The sequence below is a fragment of the Rhinolophus hipposideros genome, assembly GCF_964194185.1.
Source record: "Rhinolophus hipposideros genome assembly, chromosome: 6".
Taxonomy (NCBI): domain Eukaryota; kingdom Metazoa; phylum Chordata; class Mammalia; order Chiroptera; family Rhinolophidae; genus Rhinolophus; species Rhinolophus hipposideros.
The window spans coordinates 2389235-2416633 of NC_138052.1; the positions used below are offsets into that span (position 1 = coordinate 2389235).

The 27399-nt window shown below is 37.9% G+C and overlaps 1 protein-coding gene across 1 annotated transcript in view; it reads right to left on the bottom strand.

Moving 5' to 3' along the window:
- Positions 1-256: 256 nt before the first annotated feature.
- Positions 257-27399, bottom strand: part of LOC308499052 (uncharacterized protein) — a gene marked incomplete at its 5' end in the record, with an annotated part of 38027 nt that continues 10884 nt past the window's right edge. Inside the window, one exon of the mRNA XM_081051834.1 lies at positions 257-7059. Coding sequence (XP_080907960.1) covers positions 3917-7059 — 3143 coding nt within the window. The 3' untranslated portion in view covers positions 257-3916. The remainder of the gene's footprint in view (positions 7060-27399) is intronic.

Consider the following 27399-nt stretch of genomic DNA (forward strand, 5'->3'; position numbering starts at 1 on the left):
TGATGACTTAATTCCTGTCCCATTTCGGACTCTTGCCTTCTGTCTCGGCGCGGCAGGCTCCCGCGGCGGCAGAATGGTTTACTTTCGATTCGCCGGCCTTGATGAGGCGTCCTCTCCCTCTAGGGATTTTCTCGTACCCAGGCCCCACGTTGGGCGCCACGTTGTCCCGACCTGCAGGATCGACAACGGAAGACCTGGGGGAGAAATAGGGGCTCGGGGGGACAGGGGTACGCGAGAAATGGAGACAAGACAGGAATCTGATCAAGTCTCTCTTTATTGAAGGTAACAGCTTGTATATATAGATTTAGGCACATCAAAGAAACACCCGGTCTCCCAATATGGGGACCGACCAATCAGAGAGTGCTTCGTCATGGCGGGCTGTTTGAGAAATTGAAAGTTAAACTTAAACAATAGAATCGAAACTTAAGCTTGGCCCAGGGGCAACCAGGTGCAAACAAGTCCGGGCATGTCTGGGCGGGTCCGGGCAGGCCGGCCCCGGACAGGGTAGTGAACACACAATGTGATATATAGATGATGTATTACAGAAATGTACACTTGAAACCTATGAAACTTTACTAACCCAATAAACTTGAATTAAAAAAACAAAACCGGGCCAGCGCAGTAGCTCAGGTGGTTGGAGCGCACTGCTCCTAACAGAGGTCACCGGTTTGATTCTCACGTGTCAGTGAGCTGTCCCTTCTACAGCTAAGATTGTGAACAATGACTCTCCCTGGATCTGGGCTTCCATGAGCAGCCGGAGGTCATCGGCGTGAGCTTCCGCAGGTTGCTGTGTGCTGCTCTGTACTGCTGTGGGCTACTGTGTGCTGCCAAGAGTAGTCGGTGGCCAGTGTGAGTGGCCGGGGGAAGCCTTATGTTGCCATGAGTGGCTGGCAGCCATCGTGAGCAGCTGGCAAGAGCTGCCGTTAAGCATTCGACCCACGACTGGAGACCGACTGCCTCAGCCGAGGGGAATGAAAGGCTCATAATACCATCATGGGCCAAGGAGCTGTGTCCTACACTAGACTGAGAAACAATGGCTTGAACTGGAGTGGGGGATGCGGGGAGATGGAAGAAGGGGAAAAAACAACAAACAAAAAAACATGAATGACAGAAGTAAACAAAAAAAAATGTGGACTGTGAACTGGATGCACTTAAAGTGACTTTTTTGTTTTGATGTTTCTGACAAATCTTTACACTCTTCCCAGTGAACATCAGGTAAAAGATCAGACCCTCTCAAGCTGGAGAAAAGATGTGTTGTCACTCTGCTTTTGTAGTGCTTGCCTTCATGTATTAGAACTGTATCTCAATTTAAAAAGTAGGATTTAAAAAAGGTTATTTTTAAATGCTGGGTGTTCTAGTTTTTAACCTATTTATATTGTTTCCAACATTAAAATCAGAATCAGATAAAAAGGATTCTGAGCTTATTTTGTGTTCAACTGGATACAACAATGATTTATAAAAGAAATCTTTACCAAGTTCCAAGCATGGTGCTTGCTATACATGCTTTCAAGTTGAGGGTCACTAACTTGAAACCAGGTGACCATGTTTAGCATTGTCAGTGATCATTCATGTTGACAGCATGTATCACTGATAGGATGAGAAATGTTTTTTGTTTGTTTTTACCTATGTGGTCTTCCTACTATAGAAACTGTAATTCCAATGCAATCATTTAAAAATAAAACCAAACACCAAAATGACAGATATTCTACAAAATACTTGACAAGTACTCATGAACTGTCAAGGTATTAAAAAACATGGAAGACATGAGCAAATGTCACAGACCAGTGGAAGTTAAGGAGATATGACAATTAAGTGTAATATGGAATAGTGGATGAAATCTTGGAATACTAAAACACTAGAGAAAAACTACAACCCCCCCCCAAATGTGTTTAGTTAATAATATATCAATGTTAGTTAAGACAAATGTACTAATGTAATGAAAAACATTAACAAGGGGAACTGTGTGACGAATTAATTGCAATTACTGCTGTAACTTCTTTAAATCTGCATCTATTCCAAACAAAATCAAAACTTAAAAAAAAATGTATTCCAGTTTAGATCATTTCCTTTAGTTTCCTATAAATTAAGAATTTTCTAAAAACTCAAGCATATACAGATACCTTTTGACTTTCAATTCCCTTTTAGTTGTGCAATAAGCTTATGAGTACAAAGATGTCAAGAAACTGAGGAGAGGCAAAAATGTTCTCTTAGCTGCTGGAACTCTCCAGTTGGAAGGCGTGTTGGCCCAGTCCCTGCTGCACCAGCCCTGGAGATTTCATGATACAGCCTTCATGCAGCTCTGGGCTCTTATTCCTGGCTCTTTTCTTTGGCAGGGAAGTCACTAAGTTAATTGCTGATAAGTCAGTGTCGAAGAAATAATTGTACTCCACTTAGCACTAAAATTATACCAACATTTTCCTTCACACAATGTCAACACAAGATGGGGAATAGAAAACTTACTCAAGGAATCAACTGATTTGAGTATTTTCAACATGCTCTATCTATCAGATCATACTTGCAGAAAGCAAATACAAAGACCAAAAGAGCATGTAAGAATCACCATCCACTACAAAAATGAATGCATGCACACACGCTCACACACACACACAAAGAATCCTTGACAAATCTCATAAATCGACAAGGATCCAGAAATTCGGGGCCAGAACAATATTCAGAAATAGCAGGCTGTCCAAAGTCAAACAGCATCAAGCTGACAGAAGCCAACAGAAGCAGCATATGGACTGTCACTCAGAAAAGGAAAGAGAACAGGTCCAGAGCAGTTTCAGCTAATGCCTCATACTACAAGCAGTAATGAAAGCGCCGTTACATACTCATACAGATGTACCACATAGCTCAGTCACAAACATTTATTGGTGTTCTCCACAGAGTTGACGTTATTTTTCCATCTTTAAAACTTCACATTCCACAGTGTTTGTGTATAGGTGAATATTCTCTTCTATATTGTCTATAAATTTAATATTACATATAAATCACAAGTTTCGGTACATCAGTTCTCGGTGAAGAATTTATCAAGTTTGAAACTGACGCATTTACTCAGGAAAAAACCTGATGAAATTTCAGTACACGTTCACAAATTATCACAGTATAAGATCTCATTTCACATTTAATGAAATTCGATTGATGGTAAAGGCGTTTATGTTTTTCCCTCAGGTATCTGATTTTTAATGAAGTCGTCCGATTATTCAGGACATTTGACAGAAGTCCTCTTCTTCATGTGTAGTCTCTGATGTACAATGATAAGTTGAATTCTGAAAGGTCTTCTGAGATTTTATGATATTTATAGCACTTCATCCCACTCTAACAGAGTTGCCTAAACTATATGCATATGACCAACAGACACAAATCTGTAACAGCTCTACACAGTACAAACTTAATTCTTGCTTAAACAAACAAACAAAAAACTGGTGAACATCTGTTACTGTGCAATTCTCTTTCACCCAATTATTCAGGTTCTTGTTTCCTTAACCTTGGGCGCTATGCTCAATACACAGGACCCAAGTTTGCCATGGAAATTTCTCCATTCCAGGATAACACAGACAGCAGAAATATAAAGTGATATTTTAAGGACAGTCTTAAATCAATAGCATCATATTCCATGAAAAGACCCACCTGGACTGGAAAATTTACACAAGCTATGTACCTAGCACAAAAAGAAATAGCTAAAGGAAAAAAAATTGCTAGTCCATGTGTCATGAGCTTCTTCACAGTGTCATGATTTCCTTTGGGACATTCGACATTCTCTGCTGTGCATTCTGTTGTGATGTACTCTAAGAGGTGTCTTAGCGACAAGTTTTCCCTCATTCATTCAATCATATGGTTTCTCCCATGTGTGAATTCTCTGGTGTACACTGAGGGTTGAATTATCAGCAAAAGTTTTCCTACATTCATGACATCCTTAAGATTTCTGTCGTCTGTGTATTCTCTGATGTTGTCTGAGGCCTGAATCTCGGATAAAAGTTTTCCCACATTCATTACATTCATAGGGTTTCTCCCCTGTGTGAATCCTCTGATGTACACATAGTTGTGTCCTTCGGGAGAAAGTTTTCCCACATTCTTTACATTCATAGGGTTTCTCACCTGTGTGAATTCTCTGATGTTTACACAGGTATGTCCTTCGGGAGAAACTTTTCCCACATTCATTGCATTCATAGGGTTTCTCCCCTGTGTGAATTCTCTGATGTGCACGCAGGTATGTTCTTCGGGAGAAACTTTTCCCACATTCACTACATTCATAGGGTTTCTCCCCTGTGTGCATTTTCTGATGTAGACTAAGGACTGAATGGTAGGCAAAAGTTTTCCCACATTCACTACATTCATAGGGTTTCTCCCCTGTGTGAATTCTCTGATGTACACACAGGATTCTCCTTTGGGAGAAAGATTTCCCACATTCATTACATTTGTAGGGTTTCTCCGTGTGAATTCTCTGGTGTACCCTGAGGTGTGAATAGTCAGCACAACTTTTCCCACATTCATGACATTTGTGAAGTTTCTCCCCTGTGTGAATTCTCTGATGTATAAACAGCTGTGTCCTTCGGAAGAAAGTATTCCCACATTCATTACATGAATAGGGTTTCTCCCCTGTGTGAATTCTCTGATGCAATCTAAGACTTGAACTATGGGCAAAAGTTTTCCCACATTCATTACATTCATAGGGTTTTTGCCCTGTGTGAATTCTCTGATGCACACACAGCTGTGTCCTTTGGGAGAAAGTTTTTCCACATTCTTTACATTCATAGGGTTTCTCTCCTGTGTGAATTTTCTGATGTGCCCACAGGTTTTTCCTTTGGGAGAAAGATTTCCCACATTCATTACATTGACAGGGTTTCTCACCCGTGTGAATTCTCCGATGTTCACACAGGTATTTTCTTCGGGAGAAACTTTTCCCACATTCACTACATTCATAGCGTTTCTCCCCTGTGTGAATTCTCTGATGTTCACACAGGTTTCTCCTTTGGGAGAAAGATTTCCCACATTCATTACATTCATAGGGTTTCTCCTCTGTGTGAATTCTCTGGTGTATCCTGAGGGTTGAATAGTCAGCAAAACTTTTCCCACATTTATGACACCTGTAAGGTTTCTCCCTTGTATGAATTCTCTGATGTACACACAGGTTTCTCCTTTGGGAGAAAGATTTTCCACATTCATTACATTTGTAGGGTTTCTCCCCTGTGTGAATTCTCTGATGTGCACACAGGTTTGCCCTTTGGGTAAAAGTTTTCCCACATTCATTACATGAATAGGGTTTCTCCCCTGTGTGTATTCTCTGATGTACATACAGGCCTGCCCTTTGGGAGAAAGATTTCCCACACTCGTTACATTCATAGGGTTTCTCCCCTGTGTGTATTCTCTGATGTACATACAGGCTTTCCGTTCGGGAGAAAGTTTTCCCACATTCACTACATTCATAGGGTTTCTCCCTTGTGTGAATTCTCTGATGTAGACTAAGGCCTGAATGGTAGGCAAAAGTTTTATCACATTCTTTACATTCATAGGGTTTCTCCCCTGTATGAATTCTCTGATGTGCATACAGGCTTGTCCTTTGGGAGAAAGTTTTCCCACATTCATTACATTCATGGGTTTTATCCCCAGTGTGAATCCTCTGATGTTTTCTAAGGACTGAATTTTGGGCAAAAGTTTTCCCACATTCAGTACATTCATTAGGTTCCTCTCCGGTGTGAATTCTCTGATGCTCTTTCAGCTGTTTAATCTTGGAGAATGACCTCCCACATTTTTTACTTTCATAGCGTTTCACCTCAGTGAGTGTTCTCTGGTGTACTAAAAGGACAGGTTTCTTGACAGATTTCCCAAATGCATTGTTATCATAAGGTTTTTTTCCAGTGTGAACTGTGAGATGTTCACTGAGGTTTGACGCCTGACAGGAAGTTTTCGTACATTCATTACATTCACAGTGATTGACTGCCATATGAGTAGTAGGACACTGAATAGTGTTTGAACAAAAGCATTTCCTCCTTTCCTGACATTCATGTATTTTCTCCCCTGAGTGGGTCCTTTGATGCTGAATGATGTGTGCTTTCTTATAAAATGATTTGTTGCATTCATTATTTTCAAATGACTTCTCTCCTGTGTCACTCTCCTGATGTACACTGAGAAGTGATTTTTCACATGAGCATTCCTCATATTTACAACAATGGTAGAATTTCTCTGCTGTTTGATTTCTCTGATGTATTGAAAAGTCAAATTTCTGGCAGAAGGTATTTGTACGTCCATTAAAAACACAGAACTTCTCTCCCGTTTGTATCTTCTGATGGACTGAGCTCTGGCTCATATTTTCTTCACATTTACTCCATTCAAAATCATCCTGTCTTATGACTGTTTTCTGAGGTTGAGTGCAGAGTAAATTCTCATTGAAGTTACTTCCAGTTTCATTACATTCATAGTTTATCATAGCCCTGCAATCTTTATTGAATTCCACAATGGTATTTTTGTCACAGGATCTCTCACATTCATTAATATCAAAGCATTTGTCTCTTGTGCCAGCTCTCATTTGGTTAAATAAAGTTGATTTATCACCGTTTTTCCTAAATTCATCATACTGACAGGACTCCTCTCCTGTTAGACAACTCTGCGCTGTAACACAGACAACAGTCTCATCATGTAAAACTTTTCCAAGTTCATTACATTCAAAAGGCTGCTCCAGACTTTGAAATTTCTGCTGATGTTCCTTATGACTGACTACGTTCACATTTTTATTATATTTGTCAGATTGCTCTCCAGTATGAGTTGTCTCATGTTTAATATCAAGCTGCAACTTTTCACATACATTCATGTAATCAGTCTTCTTTCTTGAACAGTTTCTACCATTAACAATTAATTCAGAAACCTGTGGCAAATTCATTCTTCGTGAGTCACATTTGCATGGCATTTTTCCTAAAAATTCTGGATTTATATCCAGATTAATTGGTTTTTCTATAACCTTCTGACCTTCTCTATTCAATGTTTTGTTGAGTATTACTTGCCACAGAGGTTTTTCTTGTTCTTCCTGGTTCCCCGCAATGTGGACATCAACTTTGTAATGTCCTAAAATGACAAAAATGGAAAACATCGTATAAATCTTACATTTCTTACCCAGAGGAGCTTATAATCATATGTTTTATCATGTATTCTATGGTTTCTGGTCATGCTTCTAAAATTAATAATTCATGCACACAGAGAGAAAAACAGGTATAGTCAGTATCTCTCTCTCTCTCTCCCTCTCTCTCTCTCTCCCCCTACATCCATGTTGCTTAAAACAAACAAACACACAAACGTAGGTGTTAGTTCCACTTCTGGCCAAGATGGAGCTGCCTCATTCTACCCAGGTCCTTCTCCTTTCAATTGGAAATCCCTGGAAAAAATTAACAAACAAATAAAGATGCTACAAAATGGAAAGATGGTGGACTCTTGGACTTAAGAAATGACATAGAAGAGAATTCCAAGATTTTCTTGCTACTTCTCATATATCTTATATGGGGTACTCAAGTGCTGGAGAAGCCTCTAATCCAAGCCAAGAAGTGGCAGACACAAAAGAACTCGACGAAAATACTGTATCTTCTAGCCAAAGATATCAGAAAAAGGTGATCTAACAGAACAGAAATACTTTTTCACAATACTCATCACACTCAAACCCCTTCCCCCACAACCATCCAAAAAAAAATACAAAGAAAAAAAAAAAAAGAAAAGAAACTCTTCCCTGTGGTTCTACTACAAATATAAAGAATTTCTATACACTTGCAAAATTTTCCTTGGGCCAAACCAGGACCTCATAGGAAAGATTATAAAGAATCCTGAGAAATTTCCATTCATAAGATATTCTAGGAGTTGGTCACAGCAGCTACTGACAAAATTCCACCTGGAAACATATTCCTAAGTACTCTATGAAATCTGCATGGGAAAACCAAATTTGTTCATTTACGGCACTCGTAGACAACTCATAGGAGAACAAAAGAAGGAAACAAGCCCAGAAAAAAAGAAAATAGGCAGGAAGACACGGTAGGCCCCATACTACAGTTAGAAGAGATGAAGCAGCACTTGTGAAAACCATACCCTCAAAAGCCAAAGACACAATATAGTAAAAATGAGCTGAATTTAAATTATATTAAAATGTACATACATTGTTCATCAGGACAGACCACATTCTGGGCTGTTAAGGAAAATTTTTACAATTATAAACAAGAAAAATCATAGTGTAACCTCAAGCCATAGAAAAAAATCAGCAACACCAAGTTATGTGGAAAAATGCAAGATAATTCTATATTTATACAATTCCACTTAAACCATGAGTCAAAGGGGAAATCTCACAGAAGAACCTTAAGATATTTTGAGGGGCATTACCTCAAAGAAATGGTGGCGTGAGGAGTGCTTCTTGAAGTCTCCCCTGGAAGATACAACAAATTGAACAGCAATAATTCAACAAAAGATTCCCGGCGCAGCACACAGGCACAGCTGAGAGATCCACAAATCAAATCAGCTGAACGAGGGCAAATGTGTGAGCAGGGGAGAAGGGAAGGAGGAAGTGCTAGGATGTGGGCCACAGATCGTACAATGCAGACCGGAGCTTGCTGCGGGTCTCGGGAGAGAAAAGAATTTGGCCTGCAAGTGCACCAACTATGGCCCACAGTCCTGACTGAAGGAGCAGCATATACCACAGCTGAACCCAGCACTTGCAGCAGAGACCTCAGAGCAAAGACTGAATACTCATACAGAAGGGTGAGAAAGGTGGTTTAAGCCCTCACTACCAGGCAGAAAACAGAAAACAAAGACCCAGAGCCTGGCTGCCTCCTGCCAACCCTCCCAGAGCTTGCCACAGCCCCACCATCCCAGTATTAGAAGCAAGCTCCTGAAGAAACAGTAGAAGTCTCAGATTAAAGAACAGAATATCTACAATCCTAAGAACTGCACCATCGCAGGTACAGGCTCACAGCACAACTAATCCTGGTGAAAGGGAAGGAACTATAGGGGCAAGACAGTTGTGGGCTGGTAGTAACCATTTTTCAGAGCCACAAAGGAAACAGACACCTCTCACAGCCCACCCCACCTCAACCTTTCTAGGAGGATTACAGATAGGGCAACCAGAGCCACAGAGACACACAGGCTCTGCATCGGGCTACAGGGAGAGCATTGGGACTCCAGAAGCTCAGCATGCTATTACCTTTCACATTCCGCCAGGGAGGCAGTGCCCTGAGATCCAGGTGACCCACTCACAGAAAAGCCCACCTTCCAGGGAATCCCCCCATTATGTGAGAAGCTAGAACAGTGCAAGAGAAAATATAATGCCACAGTGTGAGAAAAAATAAGAGGCTGCAATCAGAGAGAAAATAAAACATTCTACCAACACCTACTGGGAGGCAAAAGAAAGACCTCCTTATATCAACTGCAGATGCCCAGGTAATGGAAAAATAATTGCCATGAACAACCAAGGTATTGAGGCAGCTCAGAAAGAAAATGAAGTCTCCATAAAGTGAACTCAAAGACATGGAAATATGTGACTTAAATTACAGTGAATTCAAGATTGCAGTTCTGAAAAAACGAGATGCAGGAGAACATAGACAGGCTAATGAACTCAGAAACACAACCAAAGAACAAAATGAACTTTATCACAAAAGACTGAAAATTTATAAAAGAACCAAACAGAAATTCTGGAGATGAAGAACTGAAGAAAAGAACTGAAGAATGAAATAGCCAGCTTAGGTAATAGAGCTCACCAGATGGAGAAAAAAAATTAGTGACACTGAAGATAGAAATCTGTAAATGACACAGATGGAAGAAGATAGAGACTTGAATTAAAAATAATGAAAGACCTCTACAAGAACGTTTTGACTCCATCAGAAAGAGCAGCAGAAGAATAATGGGGATACCAGAAGGAGAAGAAAGGGAGAAGGGAACAGACAGTATATTCGAACAGTTGACAAGAACTTCCTAAACTTGTGGAAAGATCTGGATCCTTGAATGCAAGAAACAAATAGAACACCTAATTACCTCAACCCAAACAGGCCTTCTCCAAGGTTCATTGTGTTGAAGTTGTCAAAAATTGATGGCAAAGAAAGAATTCTCAAGGCAGCCAGGGAAAAGAGGACAGTAACCTTTTTTAGGTTACTGAAAGCCAATGAGAGTTTTTGCTGAGAGTTTCTCAGTAGAAACTCTACAGGCCAGGAGGGAGTGGAATCAAATATTCAAACTATTGAAAGAAAGAAAATATGAACCAAGAATAATACATCCAGCAAAGACATCCTTTAGATGTAAAGGAGGAATAAAGACATTTTGTGACATACAGAAGCTGCAGAAGTTTCCAATACACGACTTACATTACAGGAAATACTGAAGGAGACGATTTGTCCTGAAACAAACAAACAAACAAACAAAAAATACAAAACAATGAGTTGTATTATGAACAGAAAGACAGAAGTAGGAAATGGTAACCACTGCACAAAACAGGGCACTATATACTTAAACATAACATAAATGGTAAAAAAGAAACATACATTAAAAAAAGCAATAAGAATAAAAGACAACTTGCTACTACAACTCAGAAATCAACTCACAGTATAAGTAGGGGTAACTTGCGACAACAAAAACATGAAAGGGGACAGTGTAAAGGTCTGAACCTACAAAGGGGAATGGAGATAAGTCACACATGCTGCAGAAAAAAAGACTACTGTAAATATGAAACTTGCTATTATGTAAATTTAATGGTAAACACTCAAAAAAATAAAAAATAAAAATCCAGAACTGAAATATGTAACATAAAAAAAGAAAACAGAGGAAAAAAGCATAGAATATCACCACACTGAAATACCAAGACAGTAACGAAAAGGCAAAGAAACAATGGAGACACAGTCTTACACAGAAAACCAAAGATAGAATGATAGGAAATCCTCATATATCAATAATCACCTTAAATGTAAATGGAATGAACTCCCCAATAAATAAGCAGAGTAGCAGACTGGATCAAAAAACAAAACCCATCCACATGTTGCCTCCAAGATACGCATCTCAGCTACAAGGACAAATACAGATTCAAAGTGAAAGGGTGGAAATTGACAGTTGAAGCAAATGGTAACCAGACAAAAGCATGTGTACCCATACTGATATCAGATGAAACAGATTTCAGGATAAAAATGGTAACAAGAGACAAAGATGGACATTTCATAATGATAAAGGGGACAATACAAAAAGAACACGTAACAGTCATCAACATTTATGCCCCCAATGAGGGAGCTCTAAAATACACAAGGCAACTATTAACTGAACTAAAGGGAGAAATTGACCAAAACACAATTATACTAGGGGACCTAAATACATCCTTGACAGCTATGGATAAATCATCAAAACAGAAAATAAAGAAATATCAGCCCTAAACGACACACTAACATAACTGACATGTATAGAGCACTTCATCCTAGAACATCAGACTGTCTAGTCTACCTAGGACATCTAGTGTACACAGAACATTCTCAAGGATAGACAACATATTGGGACATAAAACCAGCCTCAGCACATTTAAGAACACTGAAATCATACTGAGAATATTCTCTGATCACAAGGTTTTGAAATTGGACATCAACTCCAAAAAGACAGCAGGAGAAACCCCAAACGTATGGAGATTAAACAACATGCTTTTAGAGAACGACTGGGTCAAAGAAGAAATAAGAGGATAGATCAAAAAATACATGGTAACAAATGAGAATGAAAATACATCCTATCAAATTTATTGGGATGCAGCTTTTCCTGGAGGGACACACCTTAGTGAAGTTGGGGAAAGAATCTTAAGAAGAGTTCATCAGAGAATGGTTACGGCCACAGCGGCCTCTTTGGAATAAGACTTACCTGTAGCATTCTTATTCTTTCGGTGTCAGATTTTATTAGTGTAGTATTGGGGCAGGTGAGGGGGACATCAGGAGACAAGGACAGCCTCTGACCCTGTGGAGTTGGTATTAGATAAGCAGTCCTAGCAGTGCCATACTTTGGAAAAGCGATAAGATGTTTCTGTGTAAACTAGAAGAAAAGGATGTGCTGGACCTGGTAATTCCCCTTGAGAAGGAGACCAGCTGACGCCGTACCAGACCAGCTGAATTGCACTTCCCTTGAAATGCAACCAGGTTGAGTTCCTAAACGAGGTTTAGAAATTACTGATAATGGCCTCATGTTCAAACCTGGCTTTTTGTTGTTGTTGTTGTTGTTATGTAGTAGTAGGGTTAGTCAATAATGCCTCTCCTCTGCACAAACTCACTTAACCTAAGGCATGGAGACTGTAATTTGGGAGATGAAGACTCCAGTTTAAGGGGACCTTGGGTACCTGTGATTTGAGCTTTTATTCTATCTGCCGAGGTGATCACAGCCTCTGATGAGAGCAAGTAAGGATGTCCATGAGGTTGTTGGTTGGGACCAACAGAGGCACGATTCCTTGTGTGCTGCGGTCCGGGGAGGCTTGCCCACCCTAAGGCACGCCTCCGGCTGCAAGGAGATCCATGCTGTGGTGGGCAAAACAGAAAGAGACGTGGCTTCTGGAAGGCCCCGGGGGACCTCAGGGCGGCCCGAAGGGTTATTTTACTTAAGGTTCCCAAAGAAACCTATCTCAGGGTACTCCAGTCACAAAATTCGTGGAGTAGATGGGGAAAACTGACAAGCTCTCACCTCATTCTGGAGGCAGGCCCCATGGGTGTCTCGTGTTTTTAAGTTTGAAAGTCAACTGAAGCCTGTTTGAGCACCTCAGGGGACCTGCACCAGGGACCGCTGACTGCTCCAAAGCTGGGCAGGGAACACCCTGCGAACGTGGGGCTTTACTGCTTAAACTCCCTCTGTGTCTGTGAGGAAGCGGCCTCTATGTGCTGGGTCCTACGGAGATAGTGCATCCCGTAAAGGGTCCCGGCAGACGGCCAGGGGTTCTCCGGCTTTGGACCAGACCTCGCCAGGTGCTGCCAGAAGGTGGGAGGTCAAGAGTCTGAAAGGCAGAGGAGTGGGCCACTCAGGTTTGCACCCCCCATCTGCCCGCTAGAATTTTTATAATAAAAGGCAAAAAATGCCCAGAGAGGCTGCGTTTTTAAGAACAAAACTCCAGCAAAGGGTTGGAAACACTTGAGTAATGCACATTGTTACTTCAAAAACATTTTGACCGAGGCTGGGTGAGTTTTTAAAATGGCATAAATTAAATTCAGCTGTATATTTCCCATTACTCAATAGGCTTATTGAAGTAGTTAAAAACAATCCTTTAGTAGCTCAAATGCTGACTTATTGAGCAGTAAGTGGCAATTTACAACTTAAAGAAATGAGCTCTAATTGCTGCAAGTTTATGAAAGAGCTGCTGGCTCCATTAATCTGAAGCATTTTCTTTCAAATTGTGATCTGAACAAACACCAGGCTTCTTAAATCCGGCTGTAATTAGCTCTGAAGTAGCCTATTAAACCTCTTCACCTTTCAGACCATCCAATTCAAAGAGCCCCCTTTAAAAAATGTATCTGTGAGTTGCTTTTATAATTGAGGTTATTAAAGTAATCAAGTTTCTTTCCCCTCCACCCCCAAAACAAGTTGGGGATGCAGTGAAAGCAGCAATAAGTGGGAAATTCATATCACTGGAGGCCTACCTCAAGAAAGAAGAAATATCCCCGATACACAACCTCATGTTACATCTGAAAGAACCAGAAAAAGAAGAACAAATGAAACCCAAAGTCAGCAAGAGGAAATATTAAAAACCAGAGCAGAACTAAATGAAATAGAGAACAAAAAGACAAAAAAAAATTAAGGATTTTTTAAAAAAATGAATAAAATTCATCAAAAATGATTCTTTGAAAAGATAAATAAAACTGACAAACCCTTGGCTACACTTACTAAGATATAAAGAGAAAAGACAAAGAAAATCAGAAATTAAAGAGGAGAAGTTACCACGGATATAACAGAAACACAAAGGATCATTGGAGAATAGTATGAAGGACTATATGCCGTCAAATTCAATATTAATAGAATAAACGGACAGTTGCTTAGAAACATATAGCCTCCTTAGACTGAATCAGGAAGAACTGTAAAATCTAAGTAGACCGATCAACAGTAAGGAAATTGAATCAGTTATCTAAAACCTTCCCAAAAGTAAAAGTCCAGGACCAGATGGCTTCACTAGTGAATTCCACAAAACATTCAAAAAAGATCGACACCTGTCCTCAAACTCTTCCCCAAAAATGAAGACGAGGCAATACTTGCTAATTCATTTTGAGGCAAACGTTACCCTGATACCAAAACCCAGTAAGGATAAAACTAGAAATGTAAATTACAGATCAATCGATATCTCTGACAAATACAGATGCAAAAATGCTAAACAAAACTCTAGCAAATCGAATACAACAATGAATTAAAAACAATATACATCATAATCAAGTGGGTGGGGAGCACAAGGATGGTTCAACATACAGAAATCAATCAATGTAATACACCACAAAAACAAAATAAAAGATGAAAATCATATGATTAAATGAATAAATGCAGAAAAAGCATTTGACAAGAGACAACATCAATTTATATTTGAAACAATAAAATTGGTATAGAGAAAAAATACCTTAACATAATACAGGCCATATATGACAAACCGTCAGCTGATATCATAATTTATGGTATACAACTGAGGCCCTTCACTCTACATTCAGGAACAAGACAGGGTTGTCACATATCACCACTGTTATTCAACATAGTATTGGAAATCCCAGCCAGAGCAATCAGGCAAGAGAAAGAAATAAAAGGCATCCAAATTGGGAATGAAGAAGTGTAATTGTCAATTTTTACAGATGACATGGTGCTTTATGTGAAAAACCATAAAGACTCCTGGAAAATCTATTAGAACAACAAATAAATACAATAAATTTGTTGGCTACAAAAATTAACATACAAAATCCATTGCATTCCTATATATTAAAAAGTGAAATCTCAGAAAAAGAAATTTAAAGAAAACCACAAACAATTCCCTTTGCAATTGCAACAAAAAGAATAATACACCACAGAATAAGAATAATACACCACAGAATAAACTTAACAAATGATGTGAAGGATCGATACACTGAAAATTATAAGACATTTTTAAAGAAACTGAAGAAGATGGAAAGAAATGGAAAGACATTACGTGCTCATGGATTGCAAGAATCAACATACTTAAACTGGCCTTATTCCCCAAAGCAGTATGTAGATTTAATGGATTCCCCATCAAAATCCCAATGGCATTTTTTAAATAGAACAAAAAATCATCAGATTTGTATGGAACCACAAAAGACCCTGAACAGCCAAAATAATACGAAGAAAAAATAATGCTGAAGGTATCATACTCCCTAACTTCACCTTGTACTACAGGGAAAGAATAATCAAAACAGCATGATATTGGCCGAAAAATTGACATACAGACCAATGGAATAGAACTGAAAACCCAGAAATAAGCCGACATAAACATGGACAGATAACTTTTGACACAGGAGCCAAAAATTTACAATGGAGAAAGGAAAGCCTCTTCAATAAATGGTGTTGGGAAAATTGGGAAGACACATGCAAAAGAATGAAATTGGACTGCTATCTGTCACCATGTACCAAAATTACCTCAAAATGGATCAAAGACTTAAGCATGAGACCTGAAAAAATAAACTGCATAGAAAAAAGCATAGGTACTAAACTTATGGACCTTGGGTTCAAAGAGGATTTTATGAATTTGACCTCAAAAGCAAGGGAAGTAGAGATTATTATGCTATGCGAAATAAGTCAGACAGAAAAAGTCAGGAATCATATGACTTCACATGTATGTGGGCTATAAATTTGAAGGCAACAAGGGAACACGACAAAGAAACAAAAACACAGATAAACAGAATACTTTAGTGGTAAGAAGATGGGGCAGATAGAAGAGGGTAAAGTGGATCAAATATATGGTATTGGAAGAACTGACTCTGGGTGGTGAATACACACACACACACACACACACACACACACATATATATGTATTACAGAATTGTACACTTGAAACCTATGTAATTTTCCTAACCATTGTCACCCCAATGAATTTTTAATTTAAAAAAGACATTTTGAAGTAAATGAAAATAAAAACTGTTCAAAATGTAGAAATTCGCAGCATGCAGCTGAAATAGTACTCCAAGATAAATTTATAGCTCAGATGTTTCCCATGAAAAATAAAAGACCTCCAACTACTTCCCTAAGCTTCTACTTTAAGAAAATATACAGAGAAGGTAAATCTAAAGTAAAATGAAGGAAATAATAAGGATTAAAGAATGAAATTGAAAACAGAGAAAAATTAAGCTAACCAAAGCTTACTCCTTTGAATAGATTTGTTTCTTTTTTTGTTTTTAAGGAAGAAATATTTTATTCAAAGTTTTATGGTTTTTAAAAAAATCCTCAGCTAAACAAAAAAACTTTTGGTATAATATCCATTTCTCAAGTAATATTGATGTGGGTCATTTATGACTTTTAAAAATATTGCTATAGTGTTACCGCATTTTAATTATACTGATAATTGATTCAGACTTATCCCAGGGACTGTGTGTTCCTTAAGACACTTTCTTTTTAATTTATTGGGGTGACATTTGTTAGTAAAATTACATAGATTTCAAGTGTACAATTCTGTATTACATCATCTAAAAATCCTATTGTGTGTTCACCACCCAGAATCAGTTCTCCTTCCATCAACATATATTTGATCCCGCTAACCCTCATCTTCCACCACCCACGCCCCCTTACCCTCTGGTAACCACTAAACTATTGTCTGTATCTATGAGTTTTTGTTTCTCATTTGTTTATCTTGTTCTTTTGTTGTTTTTGGTTTATATACCACATATCAGTGAAATCATATGGTTCTCTGCTTTTTCTGTCTGACTTATTTCACTAGCATTATACTCTCAAGATCCATCCATGTTGTCACAAATGTTCCTATATCATCTTTTCTTAACGCCAAATAGTATTCCATTGTGTATATGTACCACAACTTCTTTATCCATTCATCTATTGAAGGACACTTTGGTTGTTTCCATGTCTTGGTCACCATAAACAAAGCTACAACGAACATTGGAGCACACGTGTCTTTACGGATAAATGTTTTCAGATTTTTTGGGTAGATACCCAGGAGAGGGATTGCTGGGTCATATGGTAATTCTATTCGTAATTTTTTGAGGAACCTCCACACTGCCTTCCATAGTGGCTGCACCAGCCTGCATTCCCAACAACAGTGTATGAGGTTTCCTTTTTCTCCACAGCCTCTCCAACACTTGTTACTATTTGTCTTGTTGATGATAGTCATTCTGACTGGGGTGAGGTGATATCTCATTGTGGTTTTCATTTGCATTTCTCTGATGATTAGCGATGTTGAGCATTTTTTCATATGTCTATTTGCCATTTGTATATCCTCTTTGGAGAAATGTCTCTTCAGGTCCTCTGCCCATTTTTCAATTGGGTTGTTTGTTTTTTTGTTCTTGAGTTTCATGAGTTCCTTGTATACTTTGGATATTAGCCCTTTATCCGAGGCACAGTTTGCAAAAATCATCTCCCATTCAGTTGGTTACTTCTTTATTTTGTCAATGGTTTCTTTTGCTGTGCAGAACCTTTTAAGTTTCATATAGTCCCATTCATTTATTTTAATTTTTACTTTCCTTGCCTTTGGAGTTAAATTCATAAAATGCTCTTTGAACCCAAGGTCCATAAGTTTAGTACCTATGTTTTTTTCTATGCAATTTATTGTGTCAGGTCTCATGCTTAAGTCTTTGATCCATTTTGAATTAATTATGGTACATGGTGACAGATAATAGTCTAGTTTCATTCTTTTGCACGTGGCTATCCAATTCTCCCAGCACCATTTATTGAAGACGCTGTCTTTCCTCCATTGTATGGTTTTAGCTCCTTTGTCAAAAATTGTCTGTCCATATTTATGTTGTTTTATTTCTGGGTTCTCAATTCTATTCCATTGGTCTATGTGTCTGTTTTTCTGCCAATAACATGCTGTTTTGATTATTGTAGCCCTGTAGTACAAGCTAAAGTCAGGGAGTGTGATACCTCCAGTACTGTTCTATTTTCTTAAGATTGCTTTGGCTACTTGGGGTCTTTTATGGTTCCAAACAAATCTGATGATCTTTTGTTCCATTTCTTTAAGAAATGCCACTGGGATTTTGATGAGGATTGCATTAAATCTGTATATTGCTTTGGGTAATATGACCATTTTAACTATGATTCTTCCAATCCATGAGGACGTAGTGTCTTTCCATTTCTTTGTGTCTTCTTCAATTTCTTTCAAAAATGTCTTACAATTTTCAGGATATAGGTCCTTCACATCCTTGGTTAAGTGTATTCCTAGGTATTTTATTCTTTTTGCTGCAATTGCAAAAGGAATTGTTTTTTGTATTTCTTTTTCTGAGATTTCATTGTTTGTATACAGGAATGCATTGGACGTTTGTACGTTGATTTTGTAGCCAACAACTTTATTGTATTCGTTGATTGTTTCTAATAGCTTTTTGGTGGAGTCTTTAGGGTTTTCTATACAAAGCATCATGCCATCTGCAAAGAGTGATAATTAAAGTTCTTCATTCCAAATTTGGAAGCCTTTTATTTCTTTCTCTTGCCTGATGGCTCTGGCAAGGACTTCCAAAACTATGTTGAAAAGCGGAGGTGATAGGACACAGCCCTGTTGTGTTCCTGAACGTAGAGAAAAGGGCTTTAGTTTTTCACCGTTAATTATGAGATTAGCTGAGTGCTTGTCATATATGGCCTTTATTAGGTTAAGGTATTTTACTTCTATATCTATTTGATTAAGTGTTTTAATCATAAATGGATGTTGTTATCTTATCAAATGCTTTTTCTGCATCAATTGATATAATCATATGATTTTTGTCCTTTATTTTAATTATGTGACGTATCACATTGATGGATTTGCCGATGTTGAACAATCCTTGTGCCTCGGGGATGAACCCCACTTGGTTGTCATGAATAATCTTTTTAATGCATTATTGTATTCGACTTGCTAGAATTTTGTTTAGGATTTTAGCATCTGTATTCATCAGAGATACTAGTCTGCAGTTTTGTTTTTTTGTGTTGTCCTTACCAGGTTTTGGTATCAGGGTAATGTTGGCCTCATAAAATGAGTTAGGGAGTACTGTCACTTCTTCAAATTTTTGGAAGAGTTTGAGCATGACTGGTATTATATGCTCTTTAAAGGTTTGGTAGAATTCACACGTGAAGCCATCTGGTCCCGGACTTTTGCTTTTGGGAAGGTTTTGGATGACTGATTCAATTTCCTTACTGGTGATGGGTCTGTTTAGATTTTCCAGTTCTTCATGATTCACCCTTGGAACGCTATGTTTCTAAGAACTTGTCCATTTCTTCTAGGTTATTGAATTTGGTGGCATATAGTCCTTCATAGTATTCTTGCATGATCCTTTGTATTTCTGTGGTGTCCGTGATAACTTCCCCTTTTTCATTTCTGATTTTGTTAGTGTCTTCTCTCTTCTTATCTTAGTGAGTCTAGCCAAGAGTTTGTCAATTTTGTTAATATTTTCAAAGAACCAGCTCTTTGTCACGTTAATTTTTTCTATTGTCTTTTTGTTCTCTATTTCATTTAGTTCTGCTCTGATTTTTGTTATTTCCTTTCTTTTGCTGACCTTGGGTTTCACTTGCTCTTCTTTTTATAGTTCTTTAAGGTGTAACATGACGTTATTTATTTGGGATTTTTCTTGTTTTGAGATAGGCCTGTAATGATATAAATTTCCCTCTTAAAACTGCTTTTGCTACATCCCAAAACTTTTTGTAGGATGTATTTTCATTGTCATTTGTTTCTATGTATCTTTTGATCTCTCCTCTAATTTCTTCTTTGACCCAGTCATTCTTTAAAAGTATGTTTGTTTAATTTCCATGTATTTGTGTTTTTTTCTCCTTTCTTTTTGCAGTTGATATCCAATTTTCAAAGCCTTGTGATCAGAGAATATGCTTGGTATGATTTCAATCTTCTTAAATTTGCTGTGGCTGATTTTATGTCCCAGTGTATGGTCTATCCTTGAGAATGTTCCATGTACACGCGAAAAGAATATATAGTGTGATGTTTTAGGATGAAATGCTCTCTATATATATCAATGATGTGCATTTCATCTAATGTGACATTTAGGGCTACTATTTCGTTATTTATTTTCTGTTTGGATGATCTATCCATAGCTCTCAATGATGTACCTAAGTATAATTGTGTTTTGGTCAATTTCTCCCCTTAGTTCTGTTAGTAGTTGCTTGGTATATTTTGGTGCTCCCAGATTGGGGGCATAAATATTGATGACTGTTATGTCTTCTTATGGTATAGTCCCCTTTCCATTATGAAATGTACATCTTTGTCTCTTGGTATATTTTTCACCCTGAAGACTGTTTCATCTGATATCATTATGGCTACAACTGATTTTTTCTGGGTACCATTTGCTTGGAGTGTCAATTTGTACCCTTTCACTTTGAGTCTATGCTTCTCCTTGTAGCTGAGATGTGTCTCTTGGAGACAGCATATGGTTGGATTTAGTGTTTTGATCCAATCTGCTACTCTGTGCCTTTATTAGTGAGTTCAGTCCATTTACATTTAGGGTGATTATTGATACGTGAGGATTTCCTGTCATTCTATCTTTAGTTTTATGGTAAGGCTGTGTCTCCATTGTTTCTCAGCCTTTTTCTTGTTGCCTATTACTTCTGTGTGGTGGTATTCTATATTTCCCTGTGTTTCTTCTTTTATTACAGTATGTATTTCAGTTCTGGATATTTTTGAGTGGTTACCCTTAAGTTTATGGAAAAGAAAGTTGATAATTAGAGTATTCCATTTTCTTCAGCACACTTACTTTCTCCATTACCATATTCCGGTTCAGGCCTTTACTCTCCCCCTTTTTATGTTGCCACAAATTTTCCCTGTTGATGGTGTTCGAATAGCCTCCTCTAGTATTTCTTGTAGTGCAGGAAATTCCCTCAGCTTCTGTATGTGTGGAAAGGTCTTTATTCCTCCTTCATATCTAAAGGATATCATTGCTGGATATATTATTCTTGCCTCATAATTTCTCTCTTTCAATAGTTGGAATATTTGGTTCCACTCCCTTCTGGCTTCCAGAGTTTCTGCTGAAAAATCTGATGATAATTTAATGGGCTTTCCTTTGTAGGTTACCGTCTTCTTTTCCCTGGTTGTCTTTAGGATTCTTTCTTTGTCGTTGATTTCAGACAGCTTCAATACAATGTGCTTTGGAGGAGGCCTGATGGGATTGAGGTAATTAGGTGTTCTATTTGCTTCTTGGATTTGAGGATCCAGTTCTGTCCACAAGTTTGGTAAGTTCTCATCCACAATTTGTTTGAATATATTCTCTGTTCCCTTCTCTCTTTCTTCTCCTTTTGTTATGCCCATTATTCTTATATTGCTCTTTCTGATAGAGTCAGAAAGTTCTTGTAGAGTTCTTTCATTTCTTTTACGTCTCAAGTCTCTTTCTTCTTCCATCTGTGTCATTTCCAGGTTTCTATCTTCGATGTCACTCATTCTTTCCTCCATCTGGTCAAGTCTACTACCTAAGCTGGTTATTTCATTCTTAATTTCTTCTATTGAGTTCTTAATCTCCAGAAATTCCATTTGGTTTTTTTTTTGAAATTTCAATCTGTTTTGTAAAACGCTCATGTTGTTCTTTGATTGCGTTTCTGAGTTCATTAAATTGCCTTTCTGTGTTTTCTTGCATCGCGTTGAGTGTTTTCAGAACTGCAATCTTGAATTCTCTGTCATTTAATTCACATATTTCCATATCTTTAAGTTCCTTTTCTGGAGACTTTACAATTCGTTTCTGAGCTGTCTTGTTGCCTTGGTTATTCATGGCAATTAATAATTTATTATTTCTCTGCCTAGACATCTACAGGAGTGGCTTCTGCAACACGTTGATAGGAAGAGGTCTTTCTTTTATTTTCCAGTACTTGTTGGTAGAATGTTTTATTTTCTCTCCGACTGCAGCCTTTTTTTTCCTCTTTCACACAGTAGTGCTATGTTTTCTCTGCACTATTCCAGCTTCTCAAACAATTAGGGGATTCCCTGGGAAATGGGCTTCTCCTCTGTTAACAGTTCGCCTGGGTCATAGGGCGCCACGTCCTTGTGGGGATGTGGAGAGCTTTTGAAATTCCAAAGCTCTTTCTGCACCAGATTCAGCGCCCGTATGTTTCAGCAGTTCTGTTTACTCCTGCAGGGATTCGCCCAGATAGGTGGGGCCAGGGTAGGGGTGAGTTGTGAGACGTGGCCCAGAGCAAGGGTGGCGACCACCACCACAGCCGGTCCTGCTTCCACAGCTCCCTCCCTTTGCCGGATAGTTGGGCTGTGAATCTGTGTCTGTGGTCCTCAGTTCTCAGAACAGCAAATATTCTATTCTTTTGATCGGACACTGCTACCGTTCCGCTTCTAGCACCTGGCAGGCAGGGACGGGGGGAGTTCTGGGAGGGTAGGTTGGGGTTGGCTAGTCTCAGTGCCTAAGGCTTCCATTCTCTGCTTGGCAGTGAGGGCTTAAACCACCGGTTTCAGCCTTCTTCCCTCAGTCTTTTCTCCGAGGTCTCTGCCGTGAGCGTTGGGTTCAGCTGTGTTATATGCTTCCCCCTCAGCCCTGTGGGCCATAAGCGGAGCCCTAGCAGTCTGAGGTCTTCCATCTCTGGCAGCTGCAGTAGTTCCGGGATGCAGCGAGTTCGGAGCTAGGTCTGCGTTCTGCTCCTGTGCAGGTCCTTCTCCGCACTTCTCCTTTCCCTCCTCTCCCGGTCACGTGATTCACCCACCTTTAGGTGAATTCAGTAGTGGGCCTCTTCGTCTTGCCTGTCTGCTGTGCAGGGAGTTCTTTGTGGAATTATTGTTGCTCGATTAGTAGTAAATTCCAGGGGAGCTTTACAGAGGCTCACCTCACGCCACCATTTTGATCAGATTTTCTTTTTAATGATAAAAAGCAACACAGAAATAAATGAGAAAACGTATGATCGATATCAGAAATAAAAGCAAGAAGGGATATAACTGCTGACACAACTGACATTAAAGAGATAATAAGAATATTAAGAGAAACTCTTTTGTCCATAAATTTGACAATTTACATGAAATGGACACATTTCCTAAAAACAAAAACCTCCCAAAATATCTCAGGCAGAAAGAAACAACCGAAAGAGATCTATTAAACAAATTGAATATGTGGTCAAAATTATGTAGTTCCAAAAGCAGCTCCAGGGCTACATGGTGTCAAGTAGTGAATTCTACCTAATATTTAAAGAAGAAATAATGCCACTTTTACCTTATTTCGTTGAGAACATTGAAGATGTGGGAATGTTTCCTAAATCATTGTATAAGCCCTATATTACCCTCATAGCAAAACCAAATAAACCCAATTCAAGAAAAAAAGGATAAAGAAAAAAAACAACCCTGTATACCAATACAATATCGTTCATGATATAAACATAAAAATACTGAAAAACAGTATACTAAAGAACACAATATATAAAAATAAATAAATCAGAATCAAGTGGGATTCAGCCCAAGAATGCAAATTGTTGTAATATTCAAAAGTTTATCCATGTAATCCATCATATGAATAACTGAAAGAATTAAAACCATACAATTATATACATTAAGACAACAAAATATAGCACTAAATTCAAAATCCATTCATTGACCTAATAAAAGGAATCTACAAAAAGCCTATTGCTAACATCATACTTAAGAGTGAGACTGAATGCCTCAACCCTAAGACTGGGAAAAAAAGACAACGATGTTTATTTTCCACACTTCTAGTTAAGACGGAAATGGAAGTTCTACCAATGCAACATGAGAAGAACAAAAATGAAAGTTACAGAGTAAGTCTACAAAGAAAAATCACAAAAAGATCTTTAAAAAAAGCTCCTTAAACTGATAAGTGTTTTCAGCAAAGGCAAAATAGAAAGCCAACACTATACAAATATGATCAACCACAATCTGAAATTGAATGAATATCATAATTTACCATAACATACAACATGTGCGCACGTGAATACACACACACACACACACAAACACACACACATACACACACGGTATCTCGATACTGAAAACTACTGATGAAAAGAAATCAAGGAAATCCTAAATAAATGGAGAGGTATATGTTATTTATGGACTGGAAGGCCATATATTATTAAAATGTCAATTCTCTTTAATTTGATCTATAGATTCAATGCAATCCCAGCTGAAAGGCCAGCATGCTTTTTTGTAAATATCAAGAAGCTACAGAAGATATATACAGAAGAAAGTTGGTGGACTCACATTACCTTTTCAAGAATTAATAAGCTATGTAATGTAGGTAATGTGCTCTTGGCAGGAGGATATGTAGATGAATAAAAATTAATAGAGATTCCATAGAAATGTACAATCTAAGACACACAGAATTATGTAAAATATATACATAGGCAGAAATATATAAATATTCCCATCTGTTTTCTAAGATCTTGCAAATGCTGTTCAATGAAAAAATGATAATCTTTTCAACACTCACATTACCTTTTCAAGAATTTCAAGAGTACCCACCTTTTCAAGAGGGTGCAATAACTGGATTCCCTCCTCAAAAATTTAAGCTTGACATATACCTCTCACTTTCTATAAAACTGAATACCAAACAGATCACAAAGGATAAAATGTGAAATTTAAAAATTTCTGGGCAAAATGTAGGAATAATCTGTGTTCCTTTGAGTTCCGATGTTTCTAGACAGGACAACAAAACCATGGTCCTTAGAGAAATTTGAAGAATTCGACTTTATGAAAGTTGATGTTCAGTTTTAGCCAGCTTCCTCATACCACCCCAACAGAAGTGGGGTGCAGCTTCACTACTGCCAAGTCGGGAGAGAAGTCCAGGTTCCCCACTAAACCTCTGTTGACACCCTGGGAGTTGGAGAAGATGCCACTTTAACACTGGGCAGAGGTGAGATCAGGCCCCCACGGCCCTCCTATTGGCACACAGTGTTTCATCAGGTGCCAATGTCCCTCGCTCATCTTCCCTCTTCTTTCCGTCTTTCAGAATCTTCCCATATATATTAGGTTGGTACAAAAATAACTGCAAAAACTACAATTATTTTTTCAACAACATAATATATACACATAAACGTGTATAGATGTACTATGAGTACAACGACATGATTAACTGAATTTAGTGGGTTAAGTAGGAAGGAATATTATTTACTCCATCTTTCCCCTGGTTAAGCCTTTTTTATATCCTATTAATTCCTTCCCTAAGCACAGTTATGAACACGTTTTCTTTATCATCATATAGAATATTTCTAGTTTTGCTTTGAAAATCCAGTCATTAAGCCACCTGAATCCAATATTTTGGTTGTCATCCATAAGGTTACCTCAGAATTATTTCCCCAGTGTTCTGTGGGGCTAGTGCCATGTGTCAAAGACATTCAATTGTCTATGAAACACATGTTTTTTCTTCAGTTTTCTTTTCTGTTTCACTAATTTATTAAACTATCCCACCACTAGCTGCACACTACTTAACTACTCAGAGCTTTACATAAATCCTTGATATCTGGCAGAGTAAGTTCACTCTATTTTATGATGGGATTTAGTTTGACATTGCGTTAAATCTTTACAAATACATACCCACTTGAATTTTTTATATAAAAAGTGGTTCTTTTGTCTTTGTTAGGGTTACCTAAGTTTCACCCATTTTATTGTTTTTTATTCTAAGAACATTCTACAATTTCTGTTTTCCGGTTTATCATTAATTTCACTTTTATATTCTTCTGCTTTTATTTAGTATACTTTTGTTATTGTTCTCACTTAATTTATTAATATAAATACGACACTACAAATTTATCTCTATTCACTTATTTAGCTATATCTTAAGGTTTCTAATACACATTTATTTTTATTTTATAAATGCCATGGAATTTTGGAATTGATTTCCTTTGCTATACATTGTTTAAAAGATAATTTTTTACATTTCCATATTGAAAGTTTTTTGTTTCTTCATTTTATCAAAATAAATTGAGAGAATATTTGTGGTGATTCTAATTTGTTGGGGTTTGTTACTGTTTTCTTTTTAGACTAAAACTATATTCATATAATCTTATTATTCCATGGGAATTTGAACGGCTTGTTCTTTGATTTCAGCATACACATATACAAATACATTTCACTTTAATACAAATATCATTCATATCCTCTATAGACATACATGTTTAATATCCACAGTATTTCTTCCTTTATCAGATGAGGTATAGCAGGTCCTCAAATAATTTCCTTTCATTAAACATTTCATGACAATATTGATGACAACAAAAAAACTGATTCCCTGCCAGGGCCATTGTCCGTGCTGAGTGAGACCGTTCTCCCCATGTCTGTGTGGGGTTTCTCTGGGTACTCTGGCTTCCTCTCATATCCCAAGATAAGCATGTTATGTGAAGTGGCATGTCTACACTGCCTCTAGTCTGACTAAGTGTGGTGTGTGTGATGCTCCCTACGATGGAATGGTGTCCTGTCCACGGTGGGTTCCAACCTTCAGCCCCGAGCTGCCGGCATAGGATCCGGCCACCTGCCATGCTGAACTGGCATTAGCGGGTTGGAAAATAATCATTAATCTTTCTTAAATCTATGTATAGCTCTCACTTACGTGAATGTTTAATGTTAGAAGTGTTTTGGATCTTTACGTAGAAGTTTGCTGATGTGTTTGATCTAGGAACTTAACCATTGTTTATATCCATTAGCCTATCATACAGGTGGTTTCACTTTAATAGGTCATTTCATTTAATAGGTCATTTCGCTTTAATTCAGTTTTCAAGAATGTATTGACATCCTTAACGGAAGACTTACTATCTATTAGAATCTCCTAGTTAAGTGAATTCCAAGTTCTTAGAAATCCATTACATTGTGTTTTATGATCATTGATATCACATAGTTCGGTGCAGTCTTTCAAATGTTTACAGGCTCCCGTTAACCTGTGCTATTGCACTAGAGGGCCCTCTTTAAGTTAATGAATATATTGCCGAAATTCAAACCTGAGCTATAACAGAACACTAAACCCTAAGTTGTTTTATTTTTAGTGACTTAATAACTCTACCACTCTTTTATTACAATCTTTTTAAGATACTTGTTTGGGGATATGCTTTTTAGCCAATAAGCATGAACCCAATCATTTCTGTTTAGTGACTGTGAAATATGCTTGATCTAACTTATGTCAGTCTTTCTTACCCTGTTTAAATGGCTGCACAACAAAGTTTCAGTGAGAACACTTATTTAAGATGATTTTACTTTTTGTTTGAGGAATTACATTGAAAACATAACTTTTGAAATTCCTGGAATTGTTTTAGTAGCTTAGACAAAAGCCAATAAGCACGAGAAAAGATGTATAACATCATTAGTGATCGGGAAAATTATTATGGACTAAATTG